The sequence below is a fragment of the Balaenoptera acutorostrata genome, chromosome 4 (assembly GCF_949987535.1).
Source record: "Balaenoptera acutorostrata chromosome 4, mBalAcu1.1, whole genome shotgun sequence".
Taxonomy (NCBI): Eukaryota; Metazoa; Chordata; class Mammalia; order Artiodactyla; family Balaenopteridae; genus Balaenoptera; species Balaenoptera acutorostrata.
In genome coordinates, this window is record NC_080067.1 from 12,288,738 (window position 1) to 12,315,443 (window position 26,706).

The window sequence follows — 26,706 nt, forward strand, 5'->3', positions numbered from 1 at the left end:
GAGGAAGGCAGAACAGGCAGTAGAAGTCAGCAATGCATGCTCCGTCATCTCAGTTACCTTCCGTGATCACTTTAGTGCTGCCCCATCCCAGCCTTTGCATTTGAAGGGAACCGAGCATCATCCCTTGGTTATGGACCATTTCACACTGGACTTCAGGGAGATGACCCTGTACCCTGTTTATTAACACTTGTCCATGAAATTTTAATATTTGGGTTATGATATTATTAAAACAATTTGTAATATAAAAAAGTGCTGGATTTAAGGATAAAAAGGACCTAGGTACCAGTCCTCTGCATAGTAATTGGGTATTCTGAGGCAACTTACTTAACCTCTGAATTCCATTTCTCTACCTAACAAACAGAATAATTCCTCATAAGGTGGTCATGAATATTAACCATTATTGTATGCTAAACAGGTTTTTAAAATGATAATTTTCAACACAAATGTAAAATGGTAGCATTAATAGTAACAGGATTACTAATAATAGTACAGTGGTACTTGGCTTGGGTGAACATTCCAGTATGGGTATGTTGAAGGGATTTCAAGCCTTTGTAATGACCTTTTAATGAATATATTCAACCTAGTCAAACGTCTTACTTTCTTTCTCAGAGTAGTGTTCAGTGTCCTTTCAAATGAATCATGTAAATAATTAAAATTTGAAACAAAGTCTATTAGCTTTCTCCTCCCCACTATTTTTTCTTCTCTTTGAGGGCCTATAGTGGTTCTCTCGTCTGTTACCTTATCTCAATTTGCCATGAATGTGAGGATTTAGTAAAGCAATTTAAATATTTGAGCAAAGGGAAAATTTGGAATGATTCACAAGGACAGTAACTGATTTATTTTTTCAACTGCAGTCTGTAACATTCAAGAAGCCGATGTGATTTTCTTTTGTGATGGCTCTGACATGGTATCTGATTCAGACTTTGTTACCATGACAACTTTCTTGTCAGACTTAATTGATAATTTTGACATTCAGTCTCAAAGGATGAAAATTGGGATAGCACAATTTGGGAGTCATTACCAAGAAATTATTGAGTTGCAAAACTCTCTGACTAAAACCCAGTGGAAGTCTCGAATTCAAACTATCACGAAGAGCAACGGGCTTCCGCGAATGGACTTGGCCCTGAAACAAGTGAGCGTTAAGTTTGAGCAATCCGCTGGTGGGAGAAGGAAGGCTGGTGTCCCTCAGACTTTGGTGGTTATCACATCTGGGGGTCCCCGCTATGATGTGGCAGAAGCAGTGAAGACCCTGAGAGAAGATGGCATTTGCATTCTGGCTTTGGGCATAGGAGATGTTTATAAGGAACAGCTTCTGTCAATAACGGGCAATTCTGAAAAAATCATCACTTTTAAAGACTTTGATAAACTAAAGAATGTGGATGTGAAAAAAAGAATGGTCCGTGAAATCTGCCAGAGTTGCGGGAAAACCAGTGAGTGCTCCCTTGCTCTTTCTTTGTTATTATTTGATTGCAGCTTCCCAGTTGTCCATTTCCTAAGGTGTCTGTGGGCGAGTCCAGCAGAACACGTGTGCGGTGAGAATAGACACCTCTTCTGTTTCCAGAAATTGAGATCGGTCAGCCTCCCTCAGAGACAGGGGAAAGGGTGCAGAGGCCGGAGAAGGCCCTGAGTTGTGTCCCCTGGTCATCCCTGACCCCCAGTGTAATCCAGTGGTTATGCTCCTCTAACACCTGGAACTCAGCTTATTTCTACCCTCTCTGCTTCTGGAAGTCCTAGAGCAATGCCCTGCATCCCACAGGAATTAAGTAAAATAAGCATTTGCCGATTGGACATTTTCCTATTTTAACTTTGTTAAACCATCTTGTAAGGGATTCAGTGTGTGTGTGTGTGTGTGTGTGTATGTTGTCCATCTGTGTCAGATGTGTCAGCACACATCTCGTACATTTTCTTCTTTGAATGATGGCATTCATATAATCATAACATAGTAAAGAGTTGAATTGTCCTTGGGGATTATTTAATTTCCAGAGTTTACCAATGCTGATGGCTACAAAGGTCGGGTGGGTCATGGAAGTGAGTCAAGTGGGTAGGGAGTGAAGAAAATGAACGCAGAGCCATGGCTCACCTGATGACGATGTCATTCTTCAGCTCCAGCTGAGAGTTGCCATGTGGGACTCAGGTTCTGTACACTTGGAGCTGGGAGTTGGGAGGACAGAACAACAGTGAAGGTTAATATTTTGTGGAATTTGCACAACAGGCAGAAATTCCCCAGGGTGCTTCTGTTTCTAGACTCGTTATGATGGAAGCGACTTCTTTTACAAAACGCATTGGTTTTTCCAAGCTCTCCATTGGGGTGCTCACTGGGGGCAGATGACAGTGGTGGAGGAGCCCGAGACTGGAATCAGAACACCAGGGTTCCCACTGTGGTTCAGCAGCAGCAACCTCCATGCATGACCATCTCCTAGTGTGTAAAATGAGCAACTGGACAGGGTCAGAGGTGACCAAGTGGCAACTTGTAGCTGAATTGGGTTTGTCCTATTTGGTGTTGATAGCTTCTTAATTAATTGATAACTTTTACAAACTGGAGATATTGCATTAAAATGCAGATTTCAGGTTTCTTTTTGAAAAATCAGACAACGTAACCACATTAGGCCCTGTTTCCCACATGGCTACTCTCAGCTGGAACTGAACGGTGAACAGATGGGTCGTTGCTCTGCGTTCATTTTCTCATTCCCTGCCCACTTGACTCGTTGACATTACCCTCCTGGCCTTTGCCGCCATCTGAGTTAGTGGCCTCTGGATTAAATAAACTCTAAGAACAATTCAAATATTTAATATGTTATAATTATATGAATCATAATGTCATCATTAAAAGAAGAAAATATGCATGCACGCACACACACACACACATGAGGCCAGCCACTGAGAATAAGACTAAACCATGATTAGACTTCAAACAGTTACTGAAACATGTAACATTTGAATGGGACATGCAAGGGCAGGGAGGGTGAGGGTGAACCTGTGCTACAGTATTTTCCTTCTTGGACACTTTTGGGTCCTAGAGACCCTCCAGCCCTAGACCATGACTGCTTCCCCTTTTCCTGCCCTGTCTGCCCTTCCTTGCTCCTGTCTGCTCATTAATTTGGCCTTATTTCCCTTGTTCTCCAGACTGCTTTCTGGACATAGTGGTCAGCTTCGACATTTCCACTCACCTGCTGGGGCAGCCATTGTTCCATGGCCACCCCCGGCTGGAATCATACCTCCCAGGCATCTTAGAGGACATTGCCTCCCTCAGGGGTGTGAGCTGCGGGGCAGGCGCAGAGGTACAAGTGAGCGTGGCCTTTAAGGTGAACAGTGACCAGAATTTCCCTGCCAAGTTCCAAATCTACCAGGAAACAATATTTGACAGCCTACTGCAAGTCACCGTCAACGGGCCAACTCACCTGAATGCACAGTTCCTGCAGTCCATGTGGGACACGTTTAAGGATACGTCTGCATCCCGAGGACAGGTATCCGTGTCACATTCTAGCTCCCATCTCCATGCTCTTGTATTGGTTTCTCCCTCCCAGTTATATGTTTTGTTATCATGTCATCCCATTCTATGCTTTCCTCTTTCTCTAGGTATTACTCATCTTTTCAGATGGTCTTGGGGGTGAAAGCAAAATAATGCTTGAAGATAAATCGGACAGACTCAGAGAAGCAGGTAAAGTTGAAATTGAAAAAGTAAATGATGAAGCATGGAATCTGCTGAACAAGTCTGTACCTACTAGGGTGCTCTGGAACTTGGGATTTGCCTGGCCACTTGAAGCAACTGCTGCTGGTGTCCTGCCCAAACCCCCTTGACCAGCTGCCCACTTATCCCCCAAATGCTGCAAACGCTACAGCCAAGTTCTTATACCTGTGACCTTCTATAGATGTGTGCCCTTGACTGACCCCAACAGTGACCTGATGCTTGGAATGGGGGTTGGGGTCATACATCCTACCTGAGGGATGGGAGCAGGGGTAATTATTGCAGAGGGAAACAGAAACCCAGCACTCTTGCCTGAAGTGGGTCAACTCTGATACAGCCTACACTCCAGGGACCCTCAGGAATCAGACCCAGGTGAGGACTTTACTGAGACACATCCTTGCTCACAACCTCCCCTTCCCTTTCCTGCTTCTCTCTCTCCCTCTGTAAGCCACTTACACACAGATTCCTCCCTCAGATTCTGCTTCTAGGGAACCTAAGACACTTCCTATTGTGTCTGATTTTCCATGGGAAAGATTGCAACATGGATTTTGAAAAGCACTTCTCACTATACCTCCCCTGTCCATGTCATAGTTTCAGAAGAGCTGGGAGCTAAGTGCAGAAGTGGAGAGTCACATACAGAGACAGGAGGCAGGCAGGTGACTGGCAAGTGGGGCATGTTATTGGAGGCTTCCTTGGTGTAGCCCTCATGGCTTCCAGTGTTCAGCTTCCATGGAAACTCCCAGGGGCCATAAATGTCCTGGTTGTGTCACCCTCCCTTCTTGAATCCCTAGTATACATTCCCACTGTTCTTAGAATATCAAATTCCTTCATACAGCCTGTGAGGCTTTACAGGATCTGGCCCCACTTCCCACTCAGCTTTACCTTGCTGCTCACACTCTGTTCCAGCATCAGAACTTTTTCCATTCTCCCTCCAATATCCTTTTCAACCTCACCCTCCCCACCCTTGCATGTCCTCTTTCCTTCTGCCTGGTACTCTCCCCACTCTCAGCTTCCCCCAAGTTCTTCTCACCACCTCCCTTCTCTGGTTCTTTCCCTTGACCAACTTCCATTCACCCTTTAGTATCAGTCTAGACATCAGTTCTTCACAGAAACCTTGTGTGACCTTCCAAAACCGAGTTAGGAGCTTCTTCTTCAGACTTTTGTAGCATCCTGACCCTCTCCCTGCTACAATGATTAATACATAATAGACTCCTAATAAGCAAATATTTGTTTAATGAAAGGAGGGAAAGAGTAAATGGACCAACAAATGAATTAATGAGTGGGTGAATGGGTGAATAAATGAATTCCTGTGTATGGCCAGGAGTTCAGCTGAGACTGGAATCACCCTGGGCTTTCCTCAAGCTTCCAGGGCCCACCCAGCTCCCAGGGTGTTTGGCAGTGTAGATGATTTGAGAGCTATTTACACTCTATTTACAAATTTTGTAATTAATTTACAAGTTAATGTAATTAATTTACATTCAGAAAAATTCATAGTTCATAGCAGCACTATTTACAATAGCCAAGACATGGAAACAACCTAAATGTCCATCAACAGTTAAATGGATAAAGAAGATGTGGTACATATATGCAATGGAATAGTACTCAGCCACAAAAAGAATGAAATAATGCTATTTGCAGCAACATGGATGGATTATCATACTAAGTGAAGGAGATCAGACAAAGAAATACAAATATCATATGATATCACTTTTATGCGGAATCTAAAAAAATGATACAAATGAACTTATTTACAAAACACAAATAGACTCACAGACATAGAAAACAAACTTATGGTTATCAAAGGGGATAGTGGTGGGGGAGATAAATTAGGAGTTTGAGATTAACACATACATACAACTATGTATAAAATAGATGAACAACAAGGACTTACTGTATAGCACAGATATTGAACTATATTCAATATCTTATAATAACCTATAATGGAAAAAAAATATATATATATTCTGTTATATATAATATATAACTGAATGACTCTGCTGTGCCCCTGAAACTAACACATTGTAAATTAACTATACTTCAATTTTTTAAAATGGTGAAAAAAAAAATTAAAAAAAAGTTACTAACTACCATGTTAAAAAGAAAATTCAGAAGAACTCTGAAGATGGACAATAACCTTTCTTAAAAAATTGCTTTCAAATGCCCAAGAACTGCATTGAGATTGGTGGTGAGGAATTAAACACAGTTTTCTGCTAGTGTTTTTCTGTAAGATTTCTTAGATTTCATGCCGAGGTCAGGAACCAGTGCCTCATGTGTGTACTGAAGATGCAGGCAAAGCGCTTTTGGGTTCTTCAGTATCAAGAACACTCTTTTCTCTTATTTTTCCCCCCTTTCTGATTCTTCACTGAATGGAAATAAAATGGACTTTTCTTCTTTTCTGTGTACAATTCCTGGGGTTTTATATCTGTTGTTTTTACTGCCTAGGACTTGATGCTTTGCTGGTGGTTTCCCTAAACTCAACCTCTCATGATGAGTTTTCCAGCTTTGAATTTGGAAAAGGATTTGATTACAGGACTCACCTGACCATTGGAATGAGAGAATTGGGCAATATGTTATCACAGTATCTGGTGAGTTGCTGAAGAAAAAAAAAACCATTATTCAAAATGCCCTGGGAACATTGGAATTGGAATTGGAATCCTGTTGAGTATTTCCAAAGATTCCCTTGTTTGCCCTAAATTCAGTTACATGGTCTTTAGCATATGAAAAAGTGTGAAAGCCCAGAGCATTGTTTTTTGCTTCTCCATGCCCTTTCATCCTTTGTCATCTCGCCAAATGAATGCATAGGAAGCTAAAATCCAACCAACCCCTAATCAAATCAAAAGCCCCCAACAGTTTATGCTGCAGAAATCCCAGGAAACAAGAGCTGTCAACTAGGAACCAACCAGTCTTGTGCACACTTGGCCTGTGGCCATCTGTGTGGTGAGTGCCCCTTCTATAAATAGAGGTCATTTCCTTAGAAAAGGTATGTCACCAGTGCAGTTGCTGATCTGGTGCTCTCTCTTCAGGGTTAAGTCAAAAAACACCTCTTATTCTCTGCAGCCCCTCACCCAATGAGAGAGGACAGGCTGTAGGTGGTGAATTATGATTTATGTCAATTCAGTTCTTATGTGATGAAGTTCCTCACCATAGTTGCTCACTCATTTTTTCTTTTTTCCAGGGAAACATTGCAGAGAGGACTTGCTGCTGTACGTTTTGCAAGTGTTCACGGACTCCAGGACCTCAAGGGATCCAAGGACCACAAACCTTAAAGGTGCCATTCAGTTGTGACATGCTTTTACCTAACGGGCTTTCATTTGGTGTAGGTGGAGCTGAGATTGAGTAGTTGGGTTTGCAACTTTTGCTTGATGCTGATGTAATTACTTTGGGCCATTTGTGTGACTTCTATGGTGTAGGAGCCAGATCAGAAGGGCTCACATTTTTAAAAAACATATTTTATTGAAGTATTAATTTACAATGTTGTGTTAATTTCTACAATACAGCAAAGTGATTCAGTTATACATATATACACATTCTTTTTCATATTCTTTTCCATTATGGTTTATCATGAGATATTGAATATAGTTCCCTGTACTATATAGTAGGACCTTGTTGTTTCTCTATGTTATACATAGTAGTGTGTATAAACTAATCCCAAACTCTTAATTTATCCCTTCCCTCCTTCCCCTTTAGTAGTATAAGTTTGTTTTCTATGTCTGAGTCTATTTCTGTTTTGTAAATAAGTTCATTTGTATCATTTCTTAGATTCCACGTATAAGTGATATATGATATTTGTCTTTGTCTGAGTTACTTCACTTGGTATGATAATCTCTGGGTCCATCCATGTTGCTGCAAATGGCATTATTTCATCTTTTTATGGCTGAGTAATATTCCATTGTATAAATATACCACATATTCTTTATCCACTCCTCTGTTGATGGGCTTTTTGGTTGCTTCCATGTCTTGGCTATTGGGAATAGTGCTGCTGTGAACATTGGGGTGCATGTGTCTTTTTGAATTAGAATATTTTCAAATATATGCCCAGGAGTGGGATTGCAGAATCATATGGCAACTCTATTTTTAGTTTTTTGAGGAACCTCCATGCTGTTTTCCATAGTGGCTGCACCAATTTCCATTCCCACCAACAGTGTAAGAGGGTTCAGAAGGCTCACTTTTGATGCTACTATTAAGAATGACTCCCTTTTCTCTTATGTATCCTTAGTGGTGTTGCTCCTTGGCTTTGCAATTTATACTTTTTTTTTTATGTTTAATCATTCCTTGAGGTTTCTTTTCTCTTTAATTCACGTGAAACTGCTTTTTTAAATTTTTTTTAAAGTCTTTTTTTTTAACATCTTTATTGGAGTATAATTGCTTTACAATGGTGTGTTAGTTTCTGCTTTATAACAAAGTGAATCAGTTATACATATACATATGTTCCCATATCTCTTCCCTCTTGTGTCTCCCTCCCTCCCACCCTCCCTATCCCACCCCTCTAGGTGGTGCACGTTAGACAGTTTGAAAGGCAGCAAGAGGTGTTAGAAATGGTGGGGAAAGTTGTGCTTCATCAGCAATGATAGGTGATTGAACTGCAAAAAGAACATAGCACTGCAGATTAATAGCCCTTCAAGAAAGATTATGAAAGATCAATTACACAGCAATAGTATAGATAAATATATCACGGTATTTTAATTCAGTAGAATGCTCTAAGGTAGTGAAAATGAATGAACTACGACTACACATAACAACAGGGATAAATTTTACAAACACAGTAATGGCCAAAAAAAAACAAAACACAGAAAAGTATGTATGGTATGATTTCATTTATAAAAAGTTTGAAAGGAGGCAAGACTAACCCATAGTGTCTAGGGATGAATGATTAAGTAGTGAAGTTTTTTTTTTTTTAAAGTCCGGGAAATATTATCATAAAAGCAGGAGTGTGTTTCCAGGGGAGGGGTGGGGAATTGTTTGTGATTGGGGTAGCTACTGTGTCTGGGTACCAGCCATGTCCTATTTCTTGGCCTGGGTGGTGATGACACAGATGTTCACTTTGTAATAATTAAGCTGTACCTTTCTATTTTATTTACTTTTATTCACTTTTTCAAATGCATTTTAGATATCACAATGAAAAGGAGTCTGGTCTATTTTATTTTAAGAGCTCAAACACGATTCTTGCTCCTGAGTGCTGCATTGTCCATCCTTGTGAAAGGATAATTGATCAAGGACCTCCCTTTAGGTCCTTGTTGTTTATCTATTTTATACACAGTAGTGTGTATATGTTAATCCCAAACTCCTAATTTATCCCTCCCCTTGACTTTTTACTAAGTGACAGTGTTTTGTTTAGCATAGTTTCCTCTATTATTATGTTGCTTGGTAATAGAAATCTATTCCAAGAGCAAAACTCCCCAATATACTGAGCAGACAGTGCGGACCTGTGTTAGAGGGTGAGGAAAGCAAACCTTAAAGGAAATCCTTGCCAAAAATAAACCACGAGGCAGTTAAACGTAGAGGGAGAGATGATAGCAACTTAAATATGCATAACCTCGTTGTTGGAGAAGGGCTTATTCTTTTTTGAGCTCTCAAAAAAGCAGAAGAAAGTAAAATGATCTCTTTGGAAATGTTATCAGTTTGCCTGCTGAAAGGGTCCTGGTGGCCACCACTGTCCTCCATGCAACGCCCCCCCCCCCCCCCCCCCCAGGCACAGGGCTGACCCTGAAGCCCTGAGCTGCACTGGGTTCCAAACTCAGCCTCCTGTAGGCATCAGGAGGCCACCTCCGCAGAGGGCTTCAGAGCCAATAACAAGGACAAAAGCCAGCCCCAGAACTTGTCTGACTCTCTTCACACTCACAGCCACACCTGCAAAAACCACAACCAGGTTGGAGGAGGGTCTTGCCTAAAATGCCTAATGTAACAAGTTTGAGTTGATGGAAGATGACTAAAATCGAATTTTCTCTCTTTCCTCCCAGGGTTTTCCAGGTCTGAAAGGCAGCAGAGGACACAGTGGAGAGGAAGGAGACCCTGTAAGTTTTTGTGACCCACTGCCCACCATACTTACTGATTTACTTTTTTCATAAAAAAAGCTTTATTTTCCAGAAGGGATAATGGGGTTTTGTTTATATATTTTTTGTAGTTTGGGGGGAGGGGGAATGGGTTGCTTTTCTTTTATTTTTTCCTTTTCCTTGTCTTAATCATGAGGCACTTGCTAAACCTACTTTTTGGGAGAAGGAGGGAGCAGGCTTACCTACATTTTGCCTGGCACTTTTTTGTGGGTGGCAGGGAGCTGGACATCCTCTTTATTGCCCCTGCACAGGGTGAAACTGGGTTATCCGTTAGGGGCTCTCTCTGGACCTGCAGCCCAGTGCTTCTGACATGGAAATAGAAGACGGCAAAGCACCCCCTAAACATGGTGTCGTGGTCCCACGCCACATGTGGTTTTCGAATCTCAATCTTTGACCCCCAAACCAGAGCTCTCACTTGGTTCACCAAATTATAAAAATGGATTTGGAGGAACTGAAACCACTTAGGTGGCTCCATTGGGATAAGAAAAGCTTAGGAGGCATCCAGCCTGCATCTCCATCCCCTTAGAATCCTTATCTGCACAGCAAGTTGTGATTAAAAGTATAGGCTCCCAGATTGGGATTGACATATATACACTAATATGTATAAAATGGATAACTAATAAGAACCTGCTGTATAAAAAAATAAATAAAATTCTAAAATTCAAAAAAAAAAGAATAGTAAAATCATTTTTGAGATCTGAAAATAAATAAATAAATAAATAAATAAATAAAAGTATAGGCTCCCAAGTCAGACAGTCAAGGGCTGACCTAGATGTGAAACCTTAACAAGGTATGTAACTTCTTGACCCTCAGTTTCCTCATCTGTAAACACTTATAAATTCCTCTAAGACTGTAGTTTATCCACCCTGTACCTGCAGAGGGGTCATGGAGCCCACTGAGCCAGCCAGGGTTTGAGTGAGGGGAAGAGTGTCACCCAATGCCTGACTGTGAGCCCACAGCTGGCTCTCAGCAACTGTGGCCATAGGTGAGGCCTCCTGCTTTTACTGGGAACAATCCTCAGAATAAAGAAAGCAAAGCAGGAAAAGGAAAATCACCTCTCCCCTCACCTACCAGGAAAGGAAGAACTAAGTTCATTGCTAGATGAGTATTTATCCACACAGCAAACCATTAGCACCTTCTGTGCACACAGATCTGAGCCAGGCACCAGGGACACAATGGGAAAAGAGACAGTTGGGGGTTCCTGCTCTCAGGAAATACAATATCGTTCTTCTCTTGAGACTCATTTTACTCTAGCCCTTGCCTGTATTTAAATATTTCCTGGGAGAAGGCAGACTAATGGGAGAAGCACATGTCATTGACCTTGAGTGCTCTTCCCTGTGTGGATGCTCTAACTTTGGGGATCTTTAGCCTGGTGGTCCTTCCCATGAGCACTGGCTTGGGGCAGTGTCATTTCCTATCAACTGCTTCTACTCAGTTCTTGTCCCCTGGCACAAACTTGCTTCTCTGCCGTGAGCAAATCTGAGTTTTCCAGGCCAGCGTTAGGGCCTGGGCAAGATGTTAGGGCCAACAGGTATCAGTCGAGCATTGGGAGTGTGGCTGTGAAGTGAAGTGACTTCAAACATTTGGCTGTGCTTTCTGATAAGGGCAGGGAAGCAACTGAGCCCATCCCACACCTTTGTGTGATCTTGGATCTGTAAGGAAGCCCTGAAGGGAAAATGCTTGAATCGAGGGGAAAAACAGAGTTAATTAATGAATTTGCAGGAGAGTTTGCTTTGTCTAGAGCTCAGAGTGCCCAGCTGCTCTGGCTTCACTCTTGAAAAGTAAACAGTTGGCAGCTTCTGGCAAAAGAGTCACTTTGGATACCTGTTTGGGTACCTTTTCTTAGGGAAGACAAGGAGACACTGGACCCCAAGGAAACAGAGGGATTGCAGGATGTCCAGGGGAGCGGGGTCGAAAGGTAAATATTGTATTTTAAATTCTCTATGGCATCCTCTCCATCTCCTCCTTCTTCTGTGTTCTCTCTTCCATCCCCCCCCCACTTTCCCTTTCTCCAATTACATGTTAGTTTCCTCTTCTGCAGAGGAAGTCTATTTAGTCATCTCAAGAAATTTTGAGCATTATTAAATTCCACCTATAACCTCTTTGTCGTTGGAAACCCAGAAGCAACTAAAGAAATACAAAATCACTCTCTTAACGGAGGCAGCCCCTTCCTGCCTCAACAGACTGCGAATCCACATTCTCCTTGACATGCCAGTGAGAGATATTTAATCTTTTACAGGGAGCCAAAGGATCTGCTGGATATAAGGTACTGTAGTTACTTCTTCAGTCAAATTTCACTTCCTAATGGACTTAGTTTACTGATAAGCACGTGGCAGAGATCTCCCTTGACCTGATTGCTGCCCATCTTTGTCTTTCAGGGAGAACATGGAGACGATGGGATTGATGGACTCGATGGGGAAGAGGTAAGCCATTTTTCTTCAAGTACCATGAAATCATCATGAGTTTGATGTATTTCTTTAATGGGAAATTTTGCCTTGTCTTCTTTTAGGGCTTTCATGGACTTCCTGGGAAAAAAGGAGAAAAGGGTGATCCAGGATCCCAGGTAACACTTTTCATTACATCAAAGAAGGAGAATTTGGTGTTAGAGATGGTCTTAATTGTTGTGTGTCACAAGTTATGAGGAATAAAGTTGAGAGCAATGAAGCCTATTACCACCGAATAGATGCTACATCCCCATTTGGGGCAAGTGGGTAACTATGCAGTTTTCAAGAATTTCCAGCTAGAAAGATTCAAGACTTGCAAGGATCTTCTATGAGCATGTTTTTCAGAAGTCTGCAAATGAATGCATTTGCCTGTTAGCAGCTTACCTCTTCTCTTTATTGTATCAGAAAAAAATAAAAAGCAAGAGAAAGAGACAAAATTATTTTGGTGGCCTTGGTGTAGCAAATCACAGAGAAACATTTTTTTATTTTCAATTCATTTTGACACTCATCAATGTGTGCCTCCTTGGTTCCAAGCGGCTCTCCTTTTATGTTCTGATTCACTTATTTATCAAATACTTCTGAATACCTGGCATTTGTCAGGCACTAAGTTATGTGCTAACGACTCAGAGATGAACCACACTGTCCTTGTCTTCAAGGATCCCCCGGTGTAGTTGGAGAGACAGACATATCAATAGCTAATGATGACACAGTGTGTGGTTGGGGTCATGTTATAGGTAACTAGGTGGGAGCCCAGAGAAGGGCACCAAACTCTGCAGGGTGGGGAGGGAGTGCAGGAAACCTTCCCGGAGGAAATTATCTCTGAGCTGAAGATGAATAGGAATTAGTAAGATGTGGAGAAAGGGCAGTCCAGACAGAGGGAACAGCATAAGCAAAGACATGTAGGCTTGGGGACCCTGCAAGTTGTTCTGCTTTGTGTGAGCTTTAGGGTACAGGTGGAGGGAGGTGAGGTTCAAGAGCGGGTGGGAAGAGCTGGTGAATGCACTGGTGAGCCAAGGAGGAGGAGTCTGGATTTTAGCCATTAAGGAATGGGGACCCTTAGGAAAATTTTAAGTAGGGAGGTCACAATTGAATTTGCACTTTAGAAATATTCCGTGACAGTAGTGTGGAGGATACATTGGGGATGACATAGAGGCAAGGCAAATATGAGAGGCAGATCTGTAATAATCAAGGTGAGAAGTGATGAAGACTTCAAGTAAAGCAACAGACACAAGACCCATGAATGCTGTAACAGGGTCCAGGCTGGAGTGAGGACCTAGTGTGCAAAATTTAAGGAAGCACTCTTTCTCAGAGTGAAGCAAAGCGTGAGTGCCTGCCTAAATTTTGCACCCTAGGTACCTTGTTTTTCTCACCCTAGTTCTGACTCCGGGATATCAGATCTCCAGGTAGCCAGAGGAGCAGGGAATGAGAAGCCAGTCAAAGTGCCTGCAAGGATCCCAGCTTGGGCAAGTTTAGTTGGGAACAGTTGAGTTTGAGGTGACAATGGAACATCCCAGTGGTGGTTTCCAGTGGACAATTTAATTACAGATGTCAGAAGTTGCTAGACTGGCTGGGATGTCCAATACGATACCCACTAGCAATATGTGACCAGTAAATTCAAATTAACTAAAATGAAAAATTCTACTCTCAATTGTACTAGCCGCATTTCACGTGCTCGACAGCCAACTATGGCCAGTGGCTACCATATTGGACAGTGCAGATGGAGAACATTTCCATCTCTGCAGAAAGTTCTGCTGGCCAGTACTCTGCTAGACCATAAGAAGTTTTCCCTTTTCCCAGCCTTTTTATAAATAATCCTGACTATAGGCTTAAAACTGGACCTTGTACTGCTTGAGAGGTCAAAGGGAATCTGGCTGGGTTAGAGGAACATGGATCATTTTATCTGATTGATTTTCTCCCCTCCAAACACCACGACCCATGACATTTTAACACCCTCCTACAAGCTAACTCAGAAGCTCATTTTATTTTTTTCAGGGCAGCCCAGGTTCCAGAGGCCCTCCTGGGGGATATGGGGAGAAGGGCTTCCCAGGGGATACTGTAAGTTACTGGGGCCCAAGTGGCTCTGAATTGTGTAGTTTACTCCACACTTCTTGTGTCTCCTGCTAACCTGTAGGCAAAGGCATGTCTTGGGAAGTGGTGGTAGGTGTTGACTGAGGCTTATTGGTTTGGGGAAAACCTGCATCTGATTTGGGCTGATTATGTCAAAAATTCAGAGATGGGAACGAAAATACCATCTTATTCATCCTTATGTATCTTGAGACTTTCAAGTTCCTTTGGGAATGAAATTTCCATAATTTTGCTTATTGGTTTTCTAACCTTATTGATTCCCTATTTGAAGACTCGATTATAGGGGAATCTTACTACACCTTTGAGAGACTGGCATAAGCATGTTTGGATGAGTGCATCAGTGAAGCTGCCAGTACAGAGAAGGGAAAATTCGCCATAGCTTCAGCAAGCACTCTTTTAATTCTTCATTTATCACTAAGCCTCCTTCAGACTTGGAGAAATATTGTTTCATTTTTTTTTTAATTTGTGAGTTTCAAATATGGAGAATTTTCTCACACCTCTCATTACTTAACCCAAATTAGTTTAGTTCTTAATATTGTACCATTTTGAGAAAAAAAAAAAACAACTGATATTTCTTATTCTAAAGTACTTTTAAAATCTTCCTCTAGGGTAATCCAGGACAAAGCAATAACATCAAAGGACAAAAGGGCTCCAAAGGAAAACAAGGAAGACAAGTAATTGGATCTATTTTACATATATGTTGAGTTGATTAATTCTGTTATCGAGCTGAGGCTTTCCTAAAGTCTAAATTAATTTAGTAAAATACATAACAGTTTTTCTAACAATCACCCCTAAGTTCCCATTTAAGAGAGCCTTATTTTCTTAAAATAAGGTATGCCTGTAGTAGGTTACACCTCTATAGGCAAAGTTATTAAGTTTCTAGCAGGTGATATTATATGGGGAAATTGGTCATTAGCAGTGCGTGTTGCTATACCATTTTCCTCTTTAATGGATATATACCCAATAGGGTTAATATGCAGAAACATTCTGGCATGACACATTTGTTCTGTTTTAATAGTGCTTGAGATTTTTATGCTGATGTCTCTGTCATTTACTCAGAATCTTTTGCCTTATGATCTTGGGGGAACAATTGTGTTTCTAGGGTAGAACCGGCCCGAAAGGTACACAAGGCAGTCCTAGTTCCAGAGGGAGCAGGGTAAGTATTTCCGTGGACATTTATTTCCCCTCCTTATCACCTGGAGATGCCAAGAGGCATTCAGAATATGTGTCACTGCAGTTAGCTGATCCAGGGCAGATATACTGCCACTGTTGTCATTTGGGGCCAGGTCATTCTTTGTTGTGATGGGCTAGCCTGTGCATTATAGGATGTTTTGCAGCATCCCTGGTCTCTACTCATTAGATGTCAGTAGCACCCACTCCTCCCCAGTTGTGATGTCCAAAAATGCCTGCAGATCTTGCCAAATGTAGTCGAGAGTAATGCGGGATGTGGTGGTGGGGCAAATTGCCTCTGGTTGAGAACCACTGTGACAGTCTGCCTTTCCCTTTCCACCTTCCAGAAACTTTTAAATGTCTTTGAAGAGAGCCAGTGACTTTCACATAAAAACCTTCCTCCAGTAGCTTAGCATCTTTGAGCTTCTGTAGAATATTAAGAAATAGGTAAATGTGCTCTCTTCCTCCTCATATGTCACCAAAGGAAAGAAGAATCACAGATAAATTCTTCCTGAATAAACCAAAACATTGGCGATTAGGGCCAAACCGGTGGCAACCTGAAGATGCTGTGGTAATTTTACAGCATCCCATGTGATATCAAGCTTAAAACAGAAATGTTGGATTTCTGCTTCTTTTTAAGGAACAACCAAGAAATCACTTTTCCCTTTGTGGACTACCAAAGTTAGAGAGGATATTTATAATGTGTTAGAAACCCTTTCATCATGTACTCATTATTCTCAAAAGAGAATAATGTCCAAATGTAGATTTGGCCCTGAGTTTTGTTCACGAGGACACTGAAAATACTTGGCTTCCTTTTCTGTCACAAACCTGGAATCGTCTCACCACTTTGAAAGCTGTGGCTGATTGCCTCTCCCTCTGGGAGAGATAGTGGATGTACGTTTTAGTTCCTCTTGCCTTTGTTTATCTTGACTCATAGTTCTTAAGGGAAAGGGTCTGCAGTTGGATGGCTTAGGCCTCCCAGTGCTTCTGGTGAAATTCTTTGGGACTTTGCCCTCCTCTCCATACAAGAGAATTACAATTAATCAGAGGAAGCAGGAGAGCAGCAAGATGAACTAAATGCTATAAAATTTAAAGACAAATATGTAGTTTTGTTGGTTTAAGAGAAAATACTTTTAGTTTGAAATAGCTTTATAACTGTCATCATTAATCAGGCACTTTTAAAAAATAGTGGGGTGGGGTAGGGGATTATTACTTGGACAAACCAGCCAATGAGTTTAAGTCACTCCATGGACAGGAGGCTCTCAGCCTCCCTCCCCCATTCTCACCCACTTTCCTGCCCATCTTCTCCTTTGTAATTAAACAAATCAACATGGATGGATATAAAACAATGGCTTTTCTACACCCTCCTTCACCTTTCCAGTGAAGGCTAGAATTCTCTATGATGGTCAGAGGATCTTAAATGGATGACAAATTCTAAAAACACAAGCAAACCTAAGACATCTCCTCCCACATGACAGAATTTCAACCTGTGTAAATTAATTGTTGCCCCAGCTATTGACAAAGCAACGGATCCATGTACTAAGAACCAGAGCATTTGAAACAATGTTCCAGGCCCATTGCCTTTGGCCTGTCAGGCACAAGGAATACATATAAATAATAGTATTTATACTTCTAGAGCACATATTTTGTGCCAGGTCCTAATCAAATCACTTTCAAATATTAATTTGTTTAATCCTCATAACAAATATATCAGGTAGATACTATCATTATATCCATTTTACAGATGAGAAAAAGCAAGAAACCTTGGACAAGTTGCCTAGGATCAGGATAGGTAAATGGTAGAGCTGGGGTTTGAACCCAGGGAGTCTCACTCCTAATCAGCCAGGCTCAGACCTATTGTGCAATTGCTCTGTGCCACCCAGGCTTTAAAGGGCAGGGGTGAGCTCAAGGCTGTCTGACTTCTGAGGACACATCCCTAACCATTGTGCTACTAAAATAGGAATGCTATTTTATCCTTGCTTTTTAATGTAGACAGAATTATGACATCATGGAAACAGTGGATTCAAACTTTGCTGTTTCTGCTCTGCTTTCATCTGTCAAGAGTTCTGTGAGTCACATCAAGGTACAAATGGCTGACAAGTTACAATGGGTAACTTCTCCCAAAGGGCATTTGCACTTTAAAAGCAAAGAGTACCTGAATCGAGGGGTAGAACCTCCGTGGAAGAATTCTAATCATCAGCCAAACTGGTGAGGTGATATTTGGTCAGGTGTTTTATTCTAAGGAGGTTCAGAAGCTGGGCAGTTGAAAGAAAACTGCTGCTCTGAAATCATTTCCATGGCTAACTTTCCAAGTGAATGTAGGAAGAATTTTTAAGTATTTGTTTTGTACATAAAATAATCATAGTTGTTTATCACTACACAAAGTAGATCAATGGGTGAGATGTTCTGTGGCTCTCTCATCGAGACAGAGGTGGGAGGTGAGGGGTGAGAGCAGACATCATTGCTATTTAGGGAGAAAGTTAGGATCTGGGGCTTGGATCTTCTTCCTGCTTGGCTACCCTCTGGAAAGCAGAGACAGCCACTAGGTGGAGAGCCTGCACTGGCAACTTGAGGTAGCTTCTGGAGAGGTGATGCCAGATTTTAGCTTCAGACCAGCTTTTCTCAGACAACCCTGATGGTGGCATTTGGACCAGCACGGAGCTGACCTGACCCCATCAGTCATTTCCTCCTTGGAGAATTCCATGGAGTCTAACCCCAGTGGGCCCATGGGAAGCACTGTGTATAACGAGTTTGTACTCCCCCCTAAGATACCATCAGGGACCCAGGACAGAGAGAGACGGATATGGCACAGCTTGTTCTCATGCAGGAAACCTCTGATCAGCAGACAGTACTTTGTAGGATTTGCTGGAGAAGGGAGGTATCAGACAGGTGCTTCAGGATGATTTCATTCTCCAAACAGCCTCCCAGATAATTGTCAGGGTTGTCAGACTGGAGCTAGGTCTGTAATGACTTTTAGGTTGGTTTGCAATCAATCCTCCAAATGTTAGTTGGTGATTAAATGCCCAGTGTGTAAACTTGTCTTTGGAGAGCGATTCGGGGAAACCATTTCTGCGAGCTGTTCATTACTCTGTCTGTCAGGGACAAGAAAGGTCAGGTTGCCTCTAAGGAGTCTCCATCCAGACACCCACACACTAACATTTTGTCTTTTCTGATCCAGGGAAGAGAAGGCCAGAGGGGGGTCCAGGGTGCCTCGGTAAGTATCCTTCCCCCCCACCCTGTCCTCTGTGGGAGGTGAGGCCAAGGAGATGTCTCACAGGCAGATGGTACTGCCAATGAGTTAGTGTTTGATGCGGCTGCTGTAGGAAGTGCTGAGCACTGGACATGAGCCCCACCGACTGGGGGATCAGTTAGATTGCCAGACACAGGACAGGGCTGACCTAAAGCAAGCCTCCTTCACAGACACTTCAGAGACAGGGGACCTGTGCAGCCCTGAAGGCTGTGCTATTCACACACCCTGGGCATTGACTGCAAGAGAGTGAAATTCTGTCTTAGAGTAAGAAATTACCTGGAGTTCAATTCTCAGACATTTTGGAAGAGTACAATCCTAGGCCAAGTAGGGCATGAGCCAAGAGTCAGACAAGACAGTTCCTGGGTACCATGCCCTGAAGCCCTGGAGCACTAGGTACTATGAAGAGAAAACGTATATGGAAACCATGTGAAGAGAATCTTAACACTGAAAACTCATCCATCAGGGGGAACCAGGGAACCCTGGACTTAAAGGTGCATCAGGAGCTGAAGGATTACAAGGCTCACGGGTATGTTGGAATATTTGTAATACTGATAATGCTGTTATTCTGATGGGAAGATGTAGTTCTGTATAAAAAATAAATAACTGAGACAATTTGAAGCTGCCCCCGCCGTCCACCATGGTACATTTCTCTGGGATTCTACATTTCCCATTGTGGGTGGGTGATTTTGCTCCGTCAAAATTTGTAGCTCACTGATAGAAGAAAGGCTTGCTCTTGTGTATACCTGGCATCATGTCTGCATTTTAGTCATAGTGAATTATTGAGACCTTAATACTATGTTAGTAATCAGTATCTAGATCAACAAATTGATTTTTCTTAAGTGAGGTCCTGCACACAGACTCCGATGAAGGAAAGTTAGGAATTGGCAACTATTATTCACCTCTTCCAAAGCTGACTCTACAGGGGGTGACAGTGCTTCTGGAATATCACCGATAGGGCTCTATGTGAGTCATCTGCATTTTTTCTTGGTCATAACATTAGTGAGGTGGGCATTGGAATTAGGACATCTCTGTTTCTTTTCCATGTCAGAAATATGCCAGGGTCATCCTAGAGAATGGTTTGCAACACATGGGTACATAGTCACCTGATGGAGTCTACTTTAAGCCTGAACTTGTCTGGAAGGACCTGCCTACATAGATGTGTCCATCCTAAGACCTTTCCAGGAGTTCATTTTTCTTTTAGAAAGTTCTAGATTCTTCATACTAAGACTGAATTTGGGATTCTCTTGAGTGGTTCTGGTGTCCTCTAGAATGAGTAACAATGGGACCAGCCTAAATCCATCCCCAGACTTTTTAGGGAGAGGGGTGACATTACCTCAGCCCCTCCAGGGTCCCTTTGATGCTCAGGCTGTGAACCAAGGCCAGCCCAGGGGCTGTAACCACCATTTGCACTGGGCAGCCAGAACATCTTACAGCTACTGCTTTGGTGATGAGAAACAATACCAGCACCTCTAGTTTTTCTTTCTGTGTGAGAGAACCATATGAGATCCATGCATTTGATGGGAAATATGACAAAAAAAAAATATGCTTTAATTCCTCTGATAGGGATCTGCTGCTAAAATGTCCTTTTGTGCTAACTTGCTTTCTCTTTTACACATTGATGCACTTTGGCCCAGGTAACCTGCCCCATCAAAGGAATCCATCTGCCTATTGTTTATGTCTCACTTCCCTCTTCTATGGGTTTTATTTCTCCTTTTAGTCTCTTTTCCATTTCTCCCTGCCACAGAGGGATGAGGTCTTACACCCAGGCAGGAAATTCCTTCATAAGAGCTGCTCCACTGAGTCTGGGTCTCCTTTCAACTCCTCTTCTGAGACATGCTTAATCGCAGTGTTAAAGCTGCTTGAAGGGCTGGATAGATGCTTTTCTATGCAGGTGTTTCAAAAGCGCTAATGAAGAAAGTCAGTTTTCATTGACTTCATTGCATTGTGTTTCTTTTATTACCACCAAAGGGGTCAAATGGACTTCCCGGCAGGAAAGGAGAGAAGGGAAACGAGGGGCACAAAGGACCTCAGGTGCGTGACTCAGATGGTACCATAAATGGTCTCCAACCTTCATTTTCCTCTTGCTTCAAAGACATCTTCAAGTAGAGTTTATTTTATATGATCTAGTATGGAGTATTTCATTTGGGGATTAACTTGGGACAAATTGGGGACAAATCTTTAGCACAGCTCAGATTCCTTGTACATTCGCCTTTCTCCTTCACGGGAGTTTGACTTGGAAAGCACAAACTCACTTCATCCGCCTGAAGGAAGCCTTTAGAAGAATGCACCTCTTGCTGACTCTTGAACATTTCAAAACCTGATACGTTATTCTGCTTTTTCTAACTTTTAAAAATTATCAGTGCCATGCCTATCTCCATTGACTATAGATATTTGAAATGGACTCTGCAAAGATCCCTCGCTACCCAAATTTATTTGATTCTTAAGTTCAGCTTTGAATTCACCCTCTGAAACTACTTGATTCCCAAGTTTCTGACAGTAAGTAATGAGAGTTTGGATGGTGAGAGATTCATATGAAAAATGTTCTGAATCTATTCAGTTTTTCAGCTCAGATAGCGAGAGTTTAGAAGGCAAGCGATACCCATGTTTGCTCAGTTATCTTCCCAGCATATTTGTGAAAGACCATTTTGCCCCTTTGCAGATCGGGAAACTGAAACACATTTGGCATCCCATTTTATATGTGTGGATGGCACAGAGCACAAAAGTGACAATGACAGCACGGTCTTGTTCTAACAAAATCAGTCCATAACAAACTTGCCACATTCAGAAATAACATGTGTTGTGTCAAGAGTGCCTTTTTTATTTCTCACTAAGCCCCCATTTGGACTAGCGATGTCCCTGCCGATGAAGACTTGGGGTCCTCTAACCAGGACTGTAGCCCGAGTCACCTGGTTTCAGGCTGGGTTTCTTGTTAAGGAGGCATCAAGAAATTGTTAGAAATGACACGAAGAAAAGCAAAACTAATCTAACAGGTTTTGTACAAATTGCTGTAGCACCAACATCTGTGTTTCCTATATTCTTTCAGGGTGCTCCTGGGCCAGTGGGAGATAAAGGGAGTGTTGGAAGGCCTGGACTTTTGGGGAAAAAGGTAAGTGTTATTTCTTACAGATTTCAGATACTGAGAAAATAGTAGCTCCATTTTTTTTCTTGATTTTCATTTTAATTCTTCACACGATCCAAGCACAATCAACCACTCACCAGCTTTCTGCCAATATTCTTTTCCTTCCTCTCTGAAACTGCCCCATTTCACTAGGAGAGACAAGGTTTATTCACCTATCATGAAACAACTCTGATAAAAACTCGCTGGTTTCCTGAATGCATCAAGACACTTGGTGGTAGAGTCGGCCAGGGGCATGGGGGATGTCAGAACTCAGATCTGTTCATGCATGCAATTCTCGGTCTAACTCAACCTACCTTCTCAGAAATGTCCTTATTGGAGATCGTTAGAGAACAGACCGTTGGCCTGTTCAGAATCTCACTCCCCTGCTCAAAACCTTTCAGCAGCTCCCTCCCCCAGGGCCAGCTTCGTGGGCCTGGGACCCATTCATTCACACAGGGGGCCTTGCTTAGAAGGCACCCCTACTTGGCCTCAAGCTCTGCTATCACAGTCTGGAAAGTTTGCTTTTGAGCTAAGGGCCCATGCTTTCATTTGAGTTCCACAGATTATGTCACTGGTCTTAACTTCAGATGACCCTTAGGAAAATCTCCAAACTTTCTAGTAGCTTAGAAGACCCTTTGACCCTGTCTAATTCTAAGGCTTCCTAGCTCATCTCCCTCCTGTGTGCCTTCCCAGGCTTCTCACTGTGCCTTCCTCCTCCATTCTGACTCCTCCCTTGGTCCTTCTTCCAGCTCACACAACTTATCCTTTAAGCCTCAGCATCCCTGCTCCCTTCCTTCAGGCAGCCAGCCTGCCCGCCCCACCAAATCTGACTTAGAGTCCCCTTCTCTCTGCTGCCACAGCACCCTGAACTTTATCACACAGTATAGAATTGCCTAATTGTCTCTCGTTCCAACCAGAGTATTCTTGGTGAGGGCAGGACCACATCGGGCATGTTCAACAGTTCCTTTTCCAGGACAATAAATAACTGTTGGATGGGTGAATAAATCAGCAAATGAATCCACTTTCCCTGGAGTAAATTTTCCACTCTTTCTCTTCTCCTTTAGTCTGTCTATAGCACTGGGAAAGCAGTACTGAGTCCAGCTTTGGGCTGTGCTAGTGTTTCCTGCTTGCCTTTGGGAATATGGTTATTTGTTTCCTACACTCCCTTGCTTACTGAGCATTGAGCCCTCACTGAGAACCCTGAGTGTCCCCAACTAGTGTACAGAACGTCCTATGGTGGGAGCCAAGTTTGATTTTTACTGATCTGAAGCTCTCCTTGTCTCACTAGGGAGAACCTGGAATTCCTGGAGATCCAGGGCCACTGGGGCAAGCTGGACGGCGAGGAAAGCAAGTATGAGGTTTTAGGACTCTTACCCTTTAGCAGCTCCAAGGGCTCAGTAAAGAGAAGGGGGCTGACACCATCAGCTTAAGCACCTGGCGTCCTGAAAGTATTTTGGGACCTCCTAGGAAGATGTAGAGACATTCCTCCTGCTCCCTGAAGCACTCATTCTATAGCTAGTCTGTCTGCTAAAACAAAGGGAGAACAGCAAGAGGGAAAGGAGAATGCAGAGAGAATAAAGGATGAGCTCAGTATTTTAACAACCTATATGGACATGTCAGTTGAAAATCAGGTGACTTCTTGCAAAACTCCAGAGTGACAAGAGGGTAGTAGGATCAAGAAACAGGGTATCTGTTCTAGTTGCTCTGGCTGTACCAGAGTCTCAGTTCATAAAGCAGTCAATATAAGAAAAAAATAGGAAAAAAATAAATTTCTTTTCAAAAATAACATTTATTACAAATGTTATGCATAGATATTGTAGAAAATTGACTAAGCATAAAACATGGGAAATGGGAAAGAAAAATTACCCATAATCCCACCATTTTGAAATATTTATCATTAATGTCCTGGAGATAGAAAAAGAACATTCTTTTTCCCTATTAACAATGTATCCTGGGCATATTTCCATGTCATTATATTTTTCCCTCAAAGTTACTTTCAATAGCTTCAAAATATTCTACTGAATGTATATACCTTAGTTCACTTGACCACCTTCTTATTACTGTATATTTAGTTTGTTTTCAGTTTTTCACTGTCTTAAAATAGCACAGCAATGAACATTCTTGTATGTAATGACATTTTTGGAAAAAACCATAATTAATTTCTACATAGAAATTTCTAGAAGTAGCATAGCTGGGTCAAGGAATATGTACATGTTTAATTAAGGCTTTGAACTCTATTGCAAAGTGTCCTTAGGAAAATTCCAAGGACGTATATACCCTTGTGTTGTGCAGGAAGAGTGCTCACTTCAGGGCATACACACCAACAATGGGTATTGTCACTTTCTTTTCTTTCATCTTTACCAATTTTACTGACCAAAAATGATGTCTCATTACTGTTTCAAATTGCATTTCTTTGGTTACTAGTGAGGATAACATTTTTCCATATGTTTATTGGCCATTTACAATTCCTTTTTGGGGAATTCCTCACCCAGTGTTCTTTGGACCAGCTCCTAATTTTCCAGGCAAGTAACTGCCACTGACTCCACTAGTCCTAAATGACCATCCCTCTGCCTCCTGTCATGTCTGCACAGTGGAGCTGACCAAAGAAGTACCAGGGCACATACCAGGAAGTATGGAAAACTAAACGGCATGAATATTCCAAGAGTTCAAGTTCATCAGGCCCCCTCCACCTGGAAGTCCCTGGTGCTTTTATCCTGACACCATAATCTTCCCAGTATAGGTTACAATTAATTTTCACTCTTGAGAAATTGAAATTAACTGATATATTCACAGGGTGATTATGGCATTCCGGGCTACGGTCCTATGGGACGAAAAGGAGTAAAGGTAAATATGGAAAACAATTATTTCTTTAACTGGTGAATCAATTAAATGGTGTGTTGATTTATTTATGTTCTCTGCTGAAAATCGTAGGGCCCAAGAGGATTCCTTGGAGATATGGGTCAAAAGGTATTGTGCACATAATTTGTCAAAGTTACAATGATCTTGACCTTCTACTTGAGAATTAAGATAAGTCTGTGGATCTGAATGAAACAGGAAAAAAAAAGCAAGACAATCGGTTTGCCTGAGCTTCATGAAGAAAGGACCATACTTAACTCCTATGAACTTTTAAATTGGAAAATTTGTCCTTCACTGCCTGATGTCCCTTATCTTGAAACCCTACCGCTAGGTACCCTCTCAAGTTTAGTCCTTAGTCCTTTTCTTGATTTCTCTACCCTGGTGATCTCATGCAAAACTCTTGCCTTCTGCTATTGTACTTTGCCCTTCATTATCGTGGCCTTCACTTCCTCTTACCTGAAAGATTACCATATTCTCATTAGTCTCCTACTTGCAACTTTAACCTGTTTCAGTTAATCCCAAACACTACTCTCTTGATTTTTCCCAAAGTATAACTTAGTTATGTTACTCTCTTGGTCAAACATCTTCTAGAATTCCTCATTGCCTACCAGCCTGAAATTCACCTCCAAGCTCTACGACAAGACATTCCTTCCATTTCAACCAGAGTAGCTCAGGTTATATCTGTTTTATACACTGGAATTCCGTAATAAGATTTATTTTTTTAAAAAAAATCCTTAAAAATGAACTTATTTACAAAACAGAAATAGACCCACAGACGTAGAAAACAAACTTATGATTACCAAAGGGGAAGGGGGAAGGGATAAATTAGGAGTTCGAGATTAACATACATACACTACTATATATAAAATAGATAAACAACAAGGACCTACTGTATATACAGCATAGGGTACTACACTCAATATTTTGTAAAAACCCATAAAGGAAAAGAATCTGAAAAAGAATATATATATATATTATATATGTGTGTGTGTATAACTGAGTCATTTTGCTGTACACTTGAAACTAACACAACACTGTAAATCAATTATACATCAATAAAAATTAATTAAATAAATGAAAGTATCTTGTATGTCTTCCAATCATTGATGCTCAAATTAAAATAGAAAATATGGATTAAAAAATAGAATGTCTAAGTAAATTGAATCAACTACAGTATAGGAAAATAACCAATTTTTGATTCCCTTAAAAGTGCTTTTAATTGATGAATTACTAAAAGAGATTCTTTCCTTAGGTGGAGAAGGGTTCAAGAAGGGACTATATAAATAACTGTTAGGATAGGAGTTCTCATTGTAAAGGACCAATTTTCTAATTTGCTGATAAAGAGAAAATTAGCATATTTCAATTTACAGATAAATGTTAAATTAGCATATTGATAAGTGTTAAATTAGTTTTCCACCAAAGTCAGAATAAATTTCTTTTTACCTTCAACTTTTTGAGAAATGATTCATGAATTTAGGAAGTAATTCATTATTTAGTACTTTATGTAGTCAATACCCCATATGTTTTCCTTGATTTTCAAGCATTTTTCTTTAGGTATTTTTAGTAACTGATTGGATAGCCATTGTATTGATATTGATGCATAAATATTTGTATTCTCAGAAAATTAAAATAATTTGGAGAATATCTAGGTGTATCAATGACTTAGTTCTAAATGACAAGAAGGAATGACATTTAATATTTAATATATGATATAGTTATAAGATCAATTAGATTTTGGTTTGGAGAGAATTATTTTTATTCTTTCATAGCAAGTATTTTAATATCTTGATTTCTTATATCTGAATCTCTAGGGTGTTGTTGGTGATCCTGGAATTCCTGGGGGGCCTGGACCCAAAGGATTTAGGGGACAAACAGTAAGTGACCTGTAATTCTAGAAATAATAAATGTTTCTTTGGAAGATTCTGGCTTTTATGTTGTAATTATAAATGTGGATTGTCAATCCAACCCAGGGTCATCTGAAATGCCACTTCCTAGCTGTGTGATCTTCAACACATCTTTTCAAGTTCTCTATTTCTATAACATGGGAG

The 26,706-nt window shown here is 41.3% G+C and overlaps 1 protein-coding gene across 1 annotated transcript in view; it reads left to right on the forward strand.

The window, feature by feature from the left end:
• Positions 1 to 26,706, forward strand: part of COL6A5 (collagen type VI alpha 5 chain) — a 111,592-nt gene that overhangs the window by 33,981 nt on the left and 50,905 nt on the right. Inside the window, exons 7-27 of the mRNA XM_007166984.2 lie at positions 855 to 1,430; positions 3,124 to 3,464; positions 3,577 to 3,658; positions 6,128 to 6,270; positions 6,861 to 6,953; positions 9,643 to 9,696; positions 11,582 to 11,653; positions 11,975 to 12,001; positions 12,114 to 12,158; positions 12,245 to 12,298; positions 14,172 to 14,234; positions 14,873 to 14,938; positions 15,367 to 15,420; positions 18,613 to 18,648; positions 19,148 to 19,210; positions 20,653 to 20,715; positions 21,728 to 21,790; positions 23,091 to 23,153; positions 24,596 to 24,646; positions 24,734 to 24,769; positions 26,470 to 26,532. Of these exons, the coding sequence (XP_007167046.2) occupies positions 855 to 1,430; positions 3,124 to 3,464; positions 3,577 to 3,658; positions 6,128 to 6,270; positions 6,861 to 6,953; positions 9,643 to 9,696; positions 11,582 to 11,653; positions 11,975 to 12,001; positions 12,114 to 12,158; positions 12,245 to 12,298; positions 14,172 to 14,234; positions 14,873 to 14,938; positions 15,367 to 15,420; positions 18,613 to 18,648; positions 19,148 to 19,210; positions 20,653 to 20,715; positions 21,728 to 21,790; positions 23,091 to 23,153; positions 24,596 to 24,646; positions 24,734 to 24,769; positions 26,470 to 26,532 (2,108 nt within the window). The remainder of the gene's footprint in view (positions 1 to 854; positions 1,431 to 3,123; positions 3,465 to 3,576; positions 3,659 to 6,127; positions 6,271 to 6,860; positions 6,954 to 9,642; positions 9,697 to 11,581; positions 11,654 to 11,974; positions 12,002 to 12,113; positions 12,159 to 12,244; positions 12,299 to 14,171; positions 14,235 to 14,872; positions 14,939 to 15,366; positions 15,421 to 18,612; positions 18,649 to 19,147; positions 19,211 to 20,652; positions 20,716 to 21,727; positions 21,791 to 23,090; positions 23,154 to 24,595; positions 24,647 to 24,733; positions 24,770 to 26,469; positions 26,533 to 26,706) is intronic.